Here is a 15690-nt window from a genome sequence, read left to right as displayed (position 1 = left end):
TTGCCTAATGTGAATTTGGACTAATAGAAACTGTCTATTAAACCGAACCAAAAAATAAAAATTTTCCAATGGAAATTTTTATCGAAATAATGTAAAATTTGATAAAAAGTGTATCGATATAACAATTTGAAAACTTATTGACCGATCTTCATATTGTTTGGTGAGCTTTTTAAATACATAAAAAGCTTGTCTTTAAGAGAGACAGATTTTTTTTTTATATTTTTTGCCCAATTTTTGGACAAAAAACGGTAATTTTTTTTCGCTAAAATCAAAATTTTGATTTTGACAGCTCACAATTCTTTTTAACCGATTTTTTAAAATTATGTTTCGTTTAAAGACAATTTTATTGGGTTCTGAAAACGCTCGTTGGCACCGCAAAACGCTTTTACAGAAAAAGGGTTTCGCAGGTAGCCATTTACCATGAGACTATTCAATATTTTCAGCAACAAAAATTTCTAAAGTAGTATAAGAGGTGCTCTTTCAGATGAAAGAAAGAACGATTTAAAAATACTGGTATTTTCTTTGAAAAAATTTAGTTTTTTTGATCTGCACTGTAATTATTTTTTCAATTATTTACCAAATTCCAAAACAACTTCAAATCATAATCTTTTGGTGCTGTACTCATTCCACCACCTTCTCCATTATGTTTTGGGTAGATGCACTTAGAATTATATAAATACATTTTATTTTATTTCATTTATTTGAACAATGTATTATCCCTTGCTTTAACATTCAAGAGGCTCACTATATCTTATCACTTGTTTCTTTTAAATTATTTAACGGAATATTTAGAATATTATCACGTGAAAACAAGATGCAATTTATATTTTATTAGAGTGATTACAATCTTAAAGTTCTCGGAATATCAAATTGATAACCAGCCCCTAGTGCAGTGAGGTAGTAAATGGCGCAGTTCACTGACCTAATCAACAACTTGTATACACGGAGAAAAATATTAATAGAAAATACACTTTGGAGTTATCTAATAGCATTTATTTTAAAACTACTAGCAAATACAAAAAAGAAAATTTCTGTTAGAGTTTAATGGCCGGTTTCTCCATAATGATTCGAATTCAAATTAGTTCGAAATACTCGATAAGTAAAATAAGTTATTTTGTGTCAAACGATAAACAGTAGGCCGGGGCGATTTGTATGGAAGGAAAAAAGTGATAGTGGGCACCTGCAGTTTCTGATTCTTGGGATTGTACTGAACAAAAAAAGTCCACTAGACCATATGTCTACGGTGAAAATCGAGCCCCCGGATTTTGACTTGAAATTTTTTTCAAGTATATTTTGGCCAGACCATATCTCAGAAACTTGACCTATCCTGAAAATTTCCTTTTGCGTTCTTAGTACACTCACCAAGGGCTTTCATCTCCAAAAAGGAAATTTCCACCCACTGACTTTGAGACAATTTTTTTAGCACAGTGTAATTTATCGATATTTTCCGAAAAATGTGCACATTCTCGGGCCATAACTGCCTGAAGGAGCGTTCCAATGCTTTCGCTATGTACTAGAGAGTTCTTAATTATTGTCTTGGCTGCAATTTTTGTATTTGTGTTTTATCGAAAATCTCAGTGGTTTGGCTGTTACACATATGCCAAAATATCCAAAAAACCATGAAAAAAACTTCAAGTCAAAATCTGGGAGCTCGATTTTCACCGTAGACATATGGTCTAGTGGACTTTTTTGCTCAGTACAATCCCAATAATCAGAAAATCCAGGCGCCCGTGTTGTTGTTCAAATCTTCCACCCTAATAAACAGTCTTCGTATGTGTATCCTTCTTTAGAATTGAAAGTTTGGGGAGTTTCTTTCCCATGTAAACTGCGAAAGGTTAAAAAATGTTTGCAGGTACACCAAGCCCAGAAATGGTTAGGAAACATGGTAATTTTTTGGGTCTAAAGGCTTACCTTTTGGCAACTCTTCTTTGAGGATCAGCGCCATTTACACATAAATTTTAACATTGTTAGAATTTTTGGGGAAAATAAATTTTTGACATTTTTTTCTCAAAAATGATTTCCTGTAGCGAGAATGTATGATATTTTGCCTATTAATGACTAATACCCTAGACAGACGGCAGCGTTAATTTGCATTAACTGCCTTATTTCAAGTTAATTCGTGCATTATCCACAGTCTTAATGCACAAAATCAAACTGAATTTAAATTGATTATAGGTATTTCAATTTGGCAACACTGTAAAAGTGATCCCATATTCATGTAAGATGGAGAGCATATTCATGCACTGAGACACAATTTGCATTGAAAACCAATGCACGTAAACAAACAAAACGATTCCCATACCAATCACACAAAGCCAAAAACTTTTCAGCTTCTCTGAATCGTTTCATTCTCATAACCAAAACAAAACCACAAACTTTTCAATGTAAAAAGATGGAAACCGTACGATTGCTGAAATGTAACTTCGGCTTCGAAACAGAAAATATTTTTGGGAAACGTTTGCCGTGCGTATTGTCAATGACACACTCAGACACACACACACATGTGATTGCTTAACAACCCTATAAACTAACATCAACATACCACAGTGAATATTTTATCAACCACCAAACGTTTTTGATTTATTCACATGTGTTTAGTACTATTTAGTTTTCTATCTGCTCTTGTGGAGTTGAGTACTTTTCGCTTTTCGTTTTGTTCGCACTCGCGAACGTAAACAAAACGAAACTAAACAACGAACTCCGCCAGCGTGGGTTATAATTCGTTTTGTATTGAAATTACGAAACGAAACAATTGGAAATGTTATTTAAAGTATTTTTACGTACGCTTTTGAAAACAACAACAAAACAGTTGTTTATCAGCAATCAGCTGTTTCGTACAGGCAGAAACTGTCGTCTGTCAGGGTAAAATTAAATGCAGTTCTTAATGCAAATTAACGCTGCCATCTGTCTAAGGTATAAAATAGCGTATATTCAATTTCAGTTTTAAAAAATGTCAGGCACAAACCACGTTGATTTTCATTTTCTTTTTTTTTTTTTTTTTTGAAAAAATACTATGAGAAGAAAAAAAAATCCCAAAAAATTATTTCCTGCTGCACGAATGAATGACCTTTTGCCTGTTATTGACTATAATAACTTTTATTCCATTTAAATATTGCAAAATGTCTTGCACAAACAACTTTCAATTGATATGATATATGAAATAAAATTATATATAATATAAAGTCATATATATGGTAATGATATGATAATAAATTTAGTGAAACACATATGGTTATTCCATTTTGTTTATGTTGTGTGGCTCCAAAGCTTATTTCCAGTTTTATGTACATATGTTTTCATACCCTCAGCATTTATGCTAACGACGGTATATACTAGGGCGGGGCGATTTGTATGGAGGGAAAAAAACCTTAATAGGCCCTTCGCGTTTCTGATTACTGGGATTGAACTGAGCAAAAAAAGTCCACTAGACCATAGGTCTACCGCGAAAATCGAGCCTCCCGATTTTGAGTTTAAGTTTTTTTATCCACGTTTTTTGGACATTTTAGCATATACCGGCCAAACCATTGAGATTTTTGATCCAATACAAAGACAAAAATTGTAGCCAAGACAGTGATTAAGAACTCTCTAATACATCGCAAAAGCATTGGAACGCTCCTTCAGCCATTTTTGGTCTTGAGAAGGTGCAAAACTTTTCGGAAACTGTCGATAAATGACACTGTGCTACCTACAAAAGTTGACCACAAAAATATTCAAGTGTTCTGATGCAAAATTATATCGTGTTGGGATCCATGGACAATGAAAATGCCTTTAGTACGTTTGGGTCACTTCGTTTTATTTTTTTATAACGGTAAAAGTAGTGAAAATCTGGGTTTCTTACATTTTCAAATTTAAACGGGCATATCTTCTTTTTTCACAACGAATTTCTATTGATCCCGATCATTAAGGTTTTCAAATCGCCCCGGCCTAGTATATACACATTCATATGGGCAAAATGTGACTCATCGAAATAATGGTTTAGTTTGTTTGGACGGAATGTTTTTCAGACAATTTGGTACCTCCACCCCAAAAGTTTGAAAATGTTCGGAAAATTTGTGCGCACTATAACTCTTGAAGGGAGTAACCGATTTGGTCCATACTTTGCACATCGTGAAATTTCTACCAGACTTAGATGAGGTTCCAATATGGACTCAATCGGTCCACTCCTTCGGGTACCTCCCACAAAAAATTTCGGAAATGTTCAGTTTAGGACCTGTTCTCGGATCGCATTGATTTTTGTTGTAGCAAGTTGTATTCAAAGTCTTCCATATGACGGTACAAGTTTCATCAAGGGCAAGTCCATATTTCCTGAGAAAATAGCCTAAAAGTTGCAAAAAAAAACCCTATGACACCGTGTGTAATGGTTGGAGCGCAAGATAACTCTCCAAGGGATCTGCGATTCGGTCCAAAATGTGGCCTTCGTAATATTTTGTGCAAACTTAGTTTAAGTTCGAAGATAAGCCATATCAGTCCACTTCTTCAGGTACCTCCCCCACAAAAGTTCAAAAATATTCGGAAAAATTGTTCGCACGATAACTCTTGATGGGAGTGGCCGATTTGGCCCATACTTTACACATCTTAATATATCTACCCGATATAGATCTGGTTCGAATATGGACTATATTTGTCCACTCCTTCGGGTACCTATCACACAAAATTACGGATAAGTTAACTTTAAGACCTGCTCTCGAATCAACTTGCATCTGCGGTTGTTTCAGGGGCAAGTCCATACTTCTTGAGAAAACAGCCCGAAAGTTGTAAAAACCCTATGGCACCATATGTAGTGGCTGGAGAGCACGATAACTCTCGAAATAACCGATTTGGTCCAAAATTTGGCCTTCCTGATATTTTCTCATACTTTCAGTTCGAAGATAGGCAACACCGGCCCACAACTTCCGGTAGTTCCACGAGTATTTAAAAAATGACACTTAAATGGTATGCACGATATCTCTTGAACAAATTTGGTCCAAACTTTGGATCTCCTAATATTTTGTCCAAATTTAGTTTAACTTCTAAAATGGAGGTACCTTAGGGAACCTCCTCCACAAAAGTTCAACATTTGTGTTTAAGTGCAGTTTAAGGCCTGTTAGAAGATCCTTTGGAAATGTATGCCGATGCTATTCGTTTTTGCCCTGCTTACAACGGTATTATATTTTCCGTGGACAAGTCCATGCTTCCTGGCATACTGGTCCATAAGTTATACGATGACCCACTGAAATGACTAGTGGGCGATATATCCCAAAATAAGATCCACTTCCATATGTCGGCCCATCCCTTTAAGTACCTGCTCTGCAACACTTTTGAACTTTAATCGTAATCCAAATGTCCAAGAAAGGCCGCAAAATAATGAAAATACCATAAATACATTCGATCAGACAGTAGATGAAAGTTTAAATTCACATAGGCTGAGGGTACATCACTGTCGACAAAGCCGACAGATACTTTTTTACTTGTTCCTTTTTTTTTTTTTTGTAATCACACCACAGGTCGCAATTTTGATCGGATTAATGGGTTAATGGGTTTCCCATAGAGAAAGAAGCCTGTAGATTTTGGTGATGGTCGGATATAAATCGGAAGGTACAGTTATATGGGGGCTATACCAAAACGCTATAGCTATCTTGACAGTTTTTAGTGGAGAAGTTTCGAGTCCATTAAGAACCGCAAATGTCAAATTTCAGCTAGTTTGGTCAAAAAAGTAGATAAAATCCTCTAAATACCTTAAATCGGATGGTACCGTTATATGGGGGCTATACCAAAACGTGAACCTATGTAGTTCATCTTCGAACTTGACCTGCCTATGGAAAAAAGAGACTCGGGTGCAAAATGTAAAATATACCCTCCATACTATGGTGGAAGATATAAAAACAATGTTCATTTAACATAATTTTAGGCGGACTTTTAGCAAGTAGGACTGATCGCAAGCCCAGAACATATTGCTGGGAGGAGAAAAGTTGGAAAGTACTTAATAATAATTATATTTGCAGTTTACTGTTTTTTTGGTCCAGAAATTCATTCATTCAAATTGTAATTAAACTACTCGTCCCAATTCTGGAACGATTGTGTGATGAAAGCAATATCTATTTTTACTCTCAATAATTGGCGACCACTTTAAAAATTAGGTAAAATTAAATTTTGAATTATTTATTTATTTATTTTCTTTGATTTTTTACATAACATAACCAATATCATGCTGAACCTCCCGCAGCTATGCCTAGATTATGTGATGAAATCAATTTCTTGTTTCATTCCAAATAAAGTTTTGGTCCTTCGGCGACCTTTTTTATACATCTAGTATTGTTTTTCTTTGTTTCCAAGAATTTAATAATTATTATAATATAATTTTAAATTATTATAATATAATTTTAAATTATTATTATTATTATATTTTTTTTTTTTTTGTAAATAATATATCCATAAGATATCACTGCCAACTATAGGGTATAAACATTTGAAAAAAATGTTTTAAATTTCTAGAAAAGAAGAAAAGCGAAGCGTTGATTTTATTTTGTCAAAGCAAATCATATACATACATTGTATGTATATATGTATCACTAAATCTCTTAGAATCTGAAACGATCAAAAATCTAAAAGTCATCTTCATATATTGACTACTAGACTGACTGCCCGTTTTTTTTTTAATAGAATAAGGAAAAGAGAGGATATAAAAAAACATGTGATCATGTGTAGAATTAAAAAATCATAAATTATCATAAACCAAAAAAAAAATCGTAGGTATTTTATTATAGAATGAAAAAAAATTGAATTAGTCTTTTGTTGGAACATTTTCATGCCCATTATGATGATCATCAAGTGGAAAATCGGTCTATTTTTGTGGTATAATAAATAAAATAGCAAATGATGGCCAAATGTGGCATTTGGAACATTAAAATAATATTTTGTTCGCTTTGGAGGGATTAAGATGTTAAGTTGAAGAAAAAAAGAAAGAAAAAACAAGTGTGGGAAAGGAATGACTAAGGGCTAGAAGAAAATTATTAAGAATTAATGATTTTTTTGGAAAAATAGTTTGACTGCCAAACAACAAATAGTTATGTTATAAATAAAGAATTTATTTTGTGTTGGCAAGATTTGTGGACAAAAATTTCGAAATGAAAATATTTTTATAACCCTGAACTTGAGGGGTATATGTATGTACCTTGAGATTTTATATTAATATGTTTTAAAGCACGTGTCAAATATGGTTATTTTTTTGGTCTATTGAAATATCCGTCCGATCGAATATTGATAAAAAACCATTTAAAATTCTAAACCATATTTACTTCCTACCACTGTCTATAATTTCCTCCCCCCATTTGATTTAATGCAACGGAAATACTAGTCACGCACTGCGGCAAATGACACAACAGTGATGTGCTGCCATTAGATTGATATGATAGGCTTATTTCAATACCAACAGCAATGGTTAATGTCAAATGTAATAGACACAATAATATCACATGTGATGAATGTGTCATAAAAACTCATCACAACTGTCATTCACCACATGCCACCAACAGAGTGTGTTCCCGCTTGCTTACACTTCCTCATATTTCGGTATCTTTTTAGTTTTTTTTCGTGGAATTTTTAAATTGTTTGAAATGTCTTAATTTTGTCGGCTGAAATCTAAGACTTTAAAATGATGACAGTTAATATAATTAACCATTAATGGTTTTTTTTTTTCAAACACCTACACATTAACATAACAATGATGAGTGATGGTGTTCGTTTTTTTTTTCACCATTCAGATTGACAAGTTAAGGACTTGTTGTCTAGCATGTGTCTATCAAAATATTATTTGTTAGTGAAAAGAAGAGGTGGAAGGGGAAACACTTTTAAGGTAGTGGAAAATTATTATTAATTTTTTGTTTTATTTTTTTATGAAGAAATGAGGAAGTGGCATTTAAAGACTGCAAAAGAGGAAGTAGAGAATATAAGTGGAATATTTTATAATAAAATATCTTCATAAAAATTAAGAGACTTTTGTTGACATTTGTAAAGGGTCTATATTAATATAAATGTTAAAAATCGTATTCTAATACTCCGTATACCTCAAAAAGTCATAACAAAGGGTCGAGTCCTTTCTTTTTAGAGATAATAGATAATTCGTAAAAAAATCTGCCACAACCTTGCATTTATGTATTATTGGAATTTCTCCGTACTAACAATATTTTCTAGTCTCTGTACATACATATATTCAGATTTATATTTTTAGCAACAGATTTCCCACATTGAAAAGAAACATCAAATAAAATATTGTCTTTCTTTAAAGATTACTTTGAAACTAAATTGTCAACCCATCTCTCATCTCTCCCAGATTGTAAATAGTAGACATTCGTGCCTACTACAAAATATTTTGGGATATCATTTTCAACATCATCATCCACATTTATGCAGCATTCCTAACAGAAGCACACATTAGCGCTACAGTGATTAGCCAACGATGCATGGAACTAAAGTGTCAAATATTTAGGTAGATATGTATGTTTAACGACAGATAGACATACATTAAGTGACTGTATTATATTTGTTGAAAAAGAGTCTCCTTAGTTGTGATTTTTCCGGGGAGGTTCTTTGACAAAAAACAGTGCGTGTGTGGTAGCACTGAGTTTAAGGAAAAATTACATGTGTAGATAGGTAGTGGAATCGCTATACTTACACCGATACTCTGATACACACATTCATACAACAACTGAATACATTAAAACACTTAATTTTTTAAGTGTTAACCAAGAGTCTTCGCTGCCGAACCCCAGAATTTGGGTAAAAGTGTTGTTGACATTTAAGTACCCGGCTCACTGCGTGGCAGGGGTAGTGCCCAACCAAGTGACGTTAGGAACACACGCATTTTATGTCAATTTTATGTGTAGGAGTGAGTGTAGTAAAACATGTAAATTAGCTGGCACATTAAAAACAATGATAAAGAAAAGGCGAAAGACAAAAAAATACATGAAATGAATGAAAATAAATTTAATTTATTTTTCAAAAACATAAAAATAAATTTGAAATCTATTTGACATGCAGTAAAAAAAAACAAGAAAGAAAGTAAGCCTCGGTCCTCAAGATCTCCGAGTGGAGTTGCTGCCAGCACGTCAGTTACCCATCCTTAACCTAAACCTAAGCCTCGGACTTAAGAAAAATAAGTAAACACATTACTTCTAACTTCTCTAGTGTTTTTGTTTGAATTTTTGGGTCATTTTCTCAACAAGAATGGACTTGGATCGCCGAGAAATTGTACCACCGTAACACAGGGCCACAAAGACAAAATTTTGCAAAATAAAAAACCATCAAAATCATCCGAGACGAGTCCTTAAACGGCTAAGAAAGTATCAGTCGGCTTTACCGACAGAGATATACCCTCAGCCTGTGTGGATTGAAATACTTTTTTCCAAAAAAAAAAAAAAAAAAAACATAGATTTAGAGGGATTTTCAACATTTTGGGCGTATGAATCGACAAAAGTATGGATAGGATTAAACCTCAAAAATTTGCGGGGATATCGATAGATAGGGCTTTTTTATCACACTAGTCTACGAAAAACATAATATCGCTGTAAACAGGGCCACTAGGAAAACCTTCGAAAAAATTTCCAAAGGATCCTCGAACAGACCCTTAACCACAGAAAAATGTTGAACATTTGTGTGGGTGGCACCACAAGAATTGGACACATAGGGCCCAAATTTGAACATAAACTATGTTTCGACAATATTTTAAGAACCAAAGTTTGGACCAAATCTGTTGTAGTACCATTTTAGCTAATATTTTCGAACTTTTCTGGGGGAGGTACCGGAAGTAGTGGACCTATAAGCACTACCTTCGAATTTCATCTTATATTCGAAGAAATATTAGAATATCCAAAGTGTGGACGAACGCAGTGTTCGGTTCGAGCTCTCCAACCACTACATATGGTGCCATAGGGGTGTTTTACAACTTTCGGGCTGTTTTCTCAAGAAGTATGGACTTGCCCCTGAAGAAACTTTTACTGTCATAATTGAGGCAGCGAATGCAAGTTGCTTCAACAAAAATCAAAGTGATTCGAGAGCAGGTCTTAAAGTGAATTTATCCAAAATTTTGTATGGGAGGTACGCGAAGGAGTGGACAAATACTATAGTCCATATTCGAACCTGATCTATATCTGGTAGATATATTAGGATGTGTAAAGTATGTACCATATCGGTCACTCCCATTAAGAGTTATCGTGCGCACAATTTTTCCGAACATTTTTGAACATTTGTGGGGGAGGTACCTGAAGGAGTGGACCAATATGGCATATCTTCGAATTTAAACTATTACGAAGGCCACATTTTGGACCGAATCGGCAGATACGTTCGAGAGTTATCTTGCGCTCCAACCACTACAAACGGTGTCATGGGGATTTTTTGCAACTTTTAGGCTATTTTCTCAGGAAGTATGGACTTGCCCCTGATGAAACTTGTACCGTCGTATGGGCGACAGTGAATACAAGTTGTTGCAACAAAAATCAAAGCGATTCGAGAGCAGGTCCTAAACTGCACTTTTCCGAAATTTTGTGTGAGAGGTACCCGAAGGAGTGGACCGATTGAGTCCATATTGGAACCTCATCTAAGTCTGGTACAAATTTCACGATGTACAATGTATGGACTAAATCGGTTTCTCCCTTTATCAGTTCGTCGGTGTCATGCTTAAGTGTTCCATACGCCATTTGCCCGTTTTGAGATAATCGCATTTTAATGCGTGGAACTGAGTAAAGAAAATATTTATATTTTTGACTTGAAATATTATTAATAGTATATAGAACATATTTGCAAAAATATAGAGGAATATATATTGGACAAAATATTACGAAAGCCAAAATTTGAACCGAATCGGTTCATCCGTTCGAGAGTTATCGTGCGCTCCCGCCAGCCAGACAGACAGACGGACATTTCATCTAAACATACTTGGGGTCTAAAACCATTATTTCAATGAGGCACATTTTGCCTGTATGAAAGTGTATATACCCTCGTTAGCATAAATGCTGAGGGTATACAAACTCAAAAATCGACAAATAGTCGATTATAAACGATTTTCTGCCGTTATCAATAAGTGGAAAGTTGAGTTTTCGGGCAATTGAAATAATCGCCAGACCGAAATTCGCATTTTTAGTTTTAGGCCAAAGTCTAAAATCCTTATCCCTACTGCAAATTGGGGTCTAAAATCACTTGGTCTTATAAAAGTGTATATACACTCGTTAGCCTAAATAAAGGCTGAGGGTATAAAGAATGATAAATAGTATGAAAATACTGTAGAATGAACGGGATGCCCTACTAACCTATACACTGTGCTCTTGAAACAATTTTAAATGGAAGGTGCTTACACCTCGGAAGTTTTTACGGATTCTGAAACTACAATGTTCATAGATGAGAAAAACCAAAAAAAACTAAAAAATCGCCGGAGCGCTTTTAAAATAAATCGCGATTCAAGTTGACATTTTTAGGGGTTGTTTAGGTTTTAACGAATTTGCTTAGAAACCGCAAGTCCTATAAAAATGAGACTGGAGACAATGTTATAGCTATGAAAATTCTCTACAAGATTCACTTTTACGGTATTTTCGTAGGTTTTACCATTTTTGAGATATTGAAGTTCAAATTGGGACAATGCACTGACTGTATCGCGCCCCTTATAAAACAATGTCATGAAGGGTGCGCCTTAACTAACTTTTAATGAAAACCGCTTGCACAGCGGAAGTTTTTGTAAATTCTGAAACAACAATGTTCATGGATGAGATAAATCCAAAAACAAGAAAAAATCGCTGTAGGGATTTTTTAAATAAATCGCGGACAAAATTCACATTTTTAGCTGTTTTTTTGGTTTTCACGATTTTGCTTGGAAACCGCAAGTCCAATCGAAAAGGAGATAAAGAAAATAATGTAGCTGTGAAATTTCTCTAGAGGAGTGACGTTTATGATTTGTTCCCAGGCTGTACCATTTTTGAGATAAATAAGCTCAGTTTACATTTTTAGGTTTTTTGTTAGGGTTTCGCGATTTTGCTTGAATACGGCAAGTCTTATATATATGGGACTTGAGAAAATCTTAAATCTGTGAAAATTCTCTTCAAGACTGACTTAAGTAATTTTTCCTAGGTTGTACCATTTTTTTAGATATATAAGTTTAAGTTGGGAAATTGCAGTCATGACATTGTTTTAAAAGGAGACGATACAGAATTGTATTGAATTCTATATCTCAAAAGTTGTAAAACCTACGAAAATATCATTAAGGTCAATCTTGTATAGAATTTTGATAGCAACAACATTTTCTTTATTCCCATTTTGATAGGACTTGCGGTTTCCAAGCAAAATCGCAAAAACCTAAACAACCCCTAAAAATGACAACTTGAATCGCGATTTATTTCAAAAGCGCTCCGGCGATTTTTTGTTTTTTGATTTTTCCCATCTATGAACATTGTAGTTTCAGAATCCGCAAAATCTTCCCAGGTGTAAGCACCTTCCATTTAAGTTTTATTCAAGAGCACCGTGTAGTTTTTGAGCTAGGCACCGTTTTCAAAATGTGATTTCGAGAAAAACACGTTTTAAGTTTCTATGCTACATACAAATCACAATGAATTTTTCCCTTCCAACATTCATAACTCAGTCAATTTTTTCCGATCGACTTGAAAGTTTTACCACATATTCTATGCTACTTATACTTTAACATAGGCCAATAAATTTTGTTTCGATTTTCTGAAATTTACGAACTGAAAATCCGTTTTGACCGAAATTTTGCAAATCGCAAAATGTCTTCCAAACGTACATCATGCTTAAAGAAGGGAATTCTACAACCCCCTTAATACATTATTTTTTTGGGGGAAATGGATTTCCGTTGTGTAGCTTATATTCGATCTGAGGGTATATTGCTGTTGACAAAACGGACTGATACTTTTTTACTTGTTCAGTACCGTGACTGGGGCAATTGTAAATAAAACATCCAGATTCATATTTAATTAGGCACGGACAAACAATCAGCGAAGTTATTCATTTATGATTTCAGCTCAAAGGAAAAAATTTTATTTATGGAGGCGTAGTACTCTTGAAGCTTCTAAAAATGTCATGCCTACCACATGACCATCGAAGGACCAGTTAAAAAAAAAAATAACTCTTTTTAGTAGCTGATATACTATAATTTAAATTATAATAAATAATTATATATTTTTTATTTTTCACGTATAATTTTAACCTATTTTAACCTATCATTTAGTGAAAATTATCTTTAATTCATTTTCGGAATCAATTCATACATATTTTTATATGTTTGCTTATATGGGCTCATAAATATATACAAACATACGGTATATATGTATACCCTCCTGACATGTGCTAATATTTATGTTTTATTTTTTATTGTTATGTTTTGTGTTTCTTCTTTGTTATTATCTTCTGATGTTTTTTTTTTTCCTTGTCCAACCAAGTTCAGGGACAAAAAAATGGTTTAGTTGATATTTTTGGTTTATAAAAAATGAAAACAAAATATAGAAAGAATTTTCCGGAAAACAAAAATGAATTTTCTTAAATTTCCCAGCAAATAAAACACACTTCATATTCTTTTTTAATTTTCCTGAAAATAAAAGAAAATAACCAAACAAAATCTTATTTTCCTTATGCACCAAAAAAAACCTCAATAGCATCAAACTTGGATTGTTGGAATGAATTCTTGCAAATAAATACCACCACCGACAATAGTAACAGTAACAACAACAGCAACACAACAACGCCTCAACAATCTACGGCATCATTGGAAAATTTACGACATGAAGACTGTAAACAACAATTACAAATGCAATTGCAACAACAACAGCAGCAGCAACAACAACAACACCAGAATATTATTTTAAATGCAGTGCCATTAATAACCATACAAAGCAATAATAAAAATTTGATCATACCAACCACACAGCAGCAACAACAACAACAATCCCAAAATCATAACCTAACAACAACGCAAAGCAATACAAAAATTTTAAATACAAAAGTGAATACAATTAAATTAACCCCCTTGACTAGTACGGCCACAATACGCATTATTGAAAATCGTCAACCATTGATGCAACAACAACAGCAACAACAACAGAATGTTGTTAAAACCGCCTATTTACATACCGCCGCCACCACCACCACGGGCAATAAACGACAATTAAGCAACTCACAATTGTCAAATACCTCCTCAATGGATTCGAAACGTATGAAGGGAATTATTGTTAATAACGTCAATAATGATTCAACAACAACAACTTCCCAGTTGTTGCAACAATTGATAACAACACCCAACAACACGAAACAGCAACAACAACAGATTTCAAAGGATTCTAAGACGGCTATGATGGCCACCAGCGGTAATAACAACAACAACAAGTGGTCCAGCCAAAATGCAAATGTTGTAATGGCTGAAAACAAACAAAAACAACAGCAAAGGCAGCAGCAACAACAACATTCACAACAATCAAACTCTGTTCTTAAGAATCTGTTGATCAGTGGCTGCGATGTAAGTGCGGGTTATTGCATTGTGCCCATGAGGCCTAAAACTAAACTAGCCAAAGCATAATAATAGGGTTTTAAAATTCCCCCACGGCCCCTCTAAATTTCCCTCCAAAGTAAAAAAAAAAAACTGAATATTTAAACACACAAAAATATCAATCAACGCAAACGCATAACATTTTTTACAACACCTGCCTAAAACAATTAAGAAAATATTTTTATTTTTATTTTTTTATATATAGAGAAAATTTGTTGAGTAAGAAATTTCTTTGTGTTGCACAAATGGAAAACAAATTGTTTATAGTCATCACGATTTTTGTAAAAAATTGCATTCGTTTTCCTAGCAAATTGTTTTAAATGTTCAAAAATTAACTCGCTAAGGGCTTCTGAGGACCAACTTAATACACACTTCTGATGATATGTTGGTGTCTCTTGAATGTCTTAATTTGAGCTATCGAATGACCATTCGTTCTAAATTTTCAGATTTTTAAGCCATCGAAGGACCAAAATATCAAATCCTTCTAAATAAGTGATTTGACCTATCGAATCGCTTATTTCTACTCCTCGAAGGACCAAAATTCCAATATTTTCAACATTTTGCAGGCTTCATTGTTCGGTACTGGTTTTTCAGTGAATTCTTCTGAAAATAACAGAATGGTTTTTGTGAGACACGAAGGGCAAGTTGAGGCTCTTGTATGGTTTATTTCTTTTCGTCGAAGGACCAAAATTCCAATACTTTAAACAAAAACTTTTAAACGGAGTTCAATTATAGGAGGGCCAAAATGACAACGCCTTTTCAATATTTTAGATTTTATAACTCGGCAAGACTTCTAAGAAAAACAGAATGGTTTTTTTTTTTTTTGTGAACCATCGAAGGACCAATATCCCAACGTTTTCTTTATTTTTTTAGTTTTCATAACTCCGTACAGAACTTTGTGGGGCCTTTTAAATGGCTTATTTCTGGTCATCGAAGGACCAATATTGCAATACTTTAACCATTTATCTGGCTTCATATTACAGGGCTTTCGAACTGATTCGTTCCATCTGTACCGATGGAGCCAACGCCTTTTCAATCTTTTAGATTTTATAACTCCAAGAAGAACAGAATGGTTTTTGTGAACCATCGAAGGACCAAAATCCTAACGCTTTCTGTATTTTAAGTTTTCATAACTCCGTACAGAACTTTGTGGACAATTTGGGCCTTTTAAATGGCTT

The 15690-nt window shown here is 33.9% G+C and overlaps 1 protein-coding gene across 5 annotated transcripts in view; it reads left to right on the top strand.

The window, feature by feature from the left end:
- Nucleotides 1-15690, top strand: part of sima (HIF-1 transcription factor component sima) — a 519843-nt gene that overhangs the window by 433557 nt on the left and 70596 nt on the right. For all 5 annotated transcript variants that reach the window (XM_073960486.1, XM_073960484.1, XM_073960485.1 and 2 more), the window contains one exon: nucleotides 13626-14482. In XM_073960486.1, the coding sequence (XP_073816587.1) occupies nucleotides 13626-14482 (857 nt within the window). The remainder of the gene's footprint in view (nucleotides 1-13625; nucleotides 14483-15690) is intronic.

Source organism: Musca autumnalis, unplaced genomic scaffold (genome assembly GCF_047663935.1).
Source record: "Musca autumnalis isolate F117 unplaced genomic scaffold, ASM4766393v1 scaffold_1, whole genome shotgun sequence".
NCBI lineage: Eukaryota > Metazoa > Arthropoda > Insecta > Diptera > Muscidae > Musca > Musca autumnalis.
The sequence above is the reverse complement of the archived record's forward strand: the minus strand, read 5'-3'. Positions and strand labels throughout refer to the sequence as shown.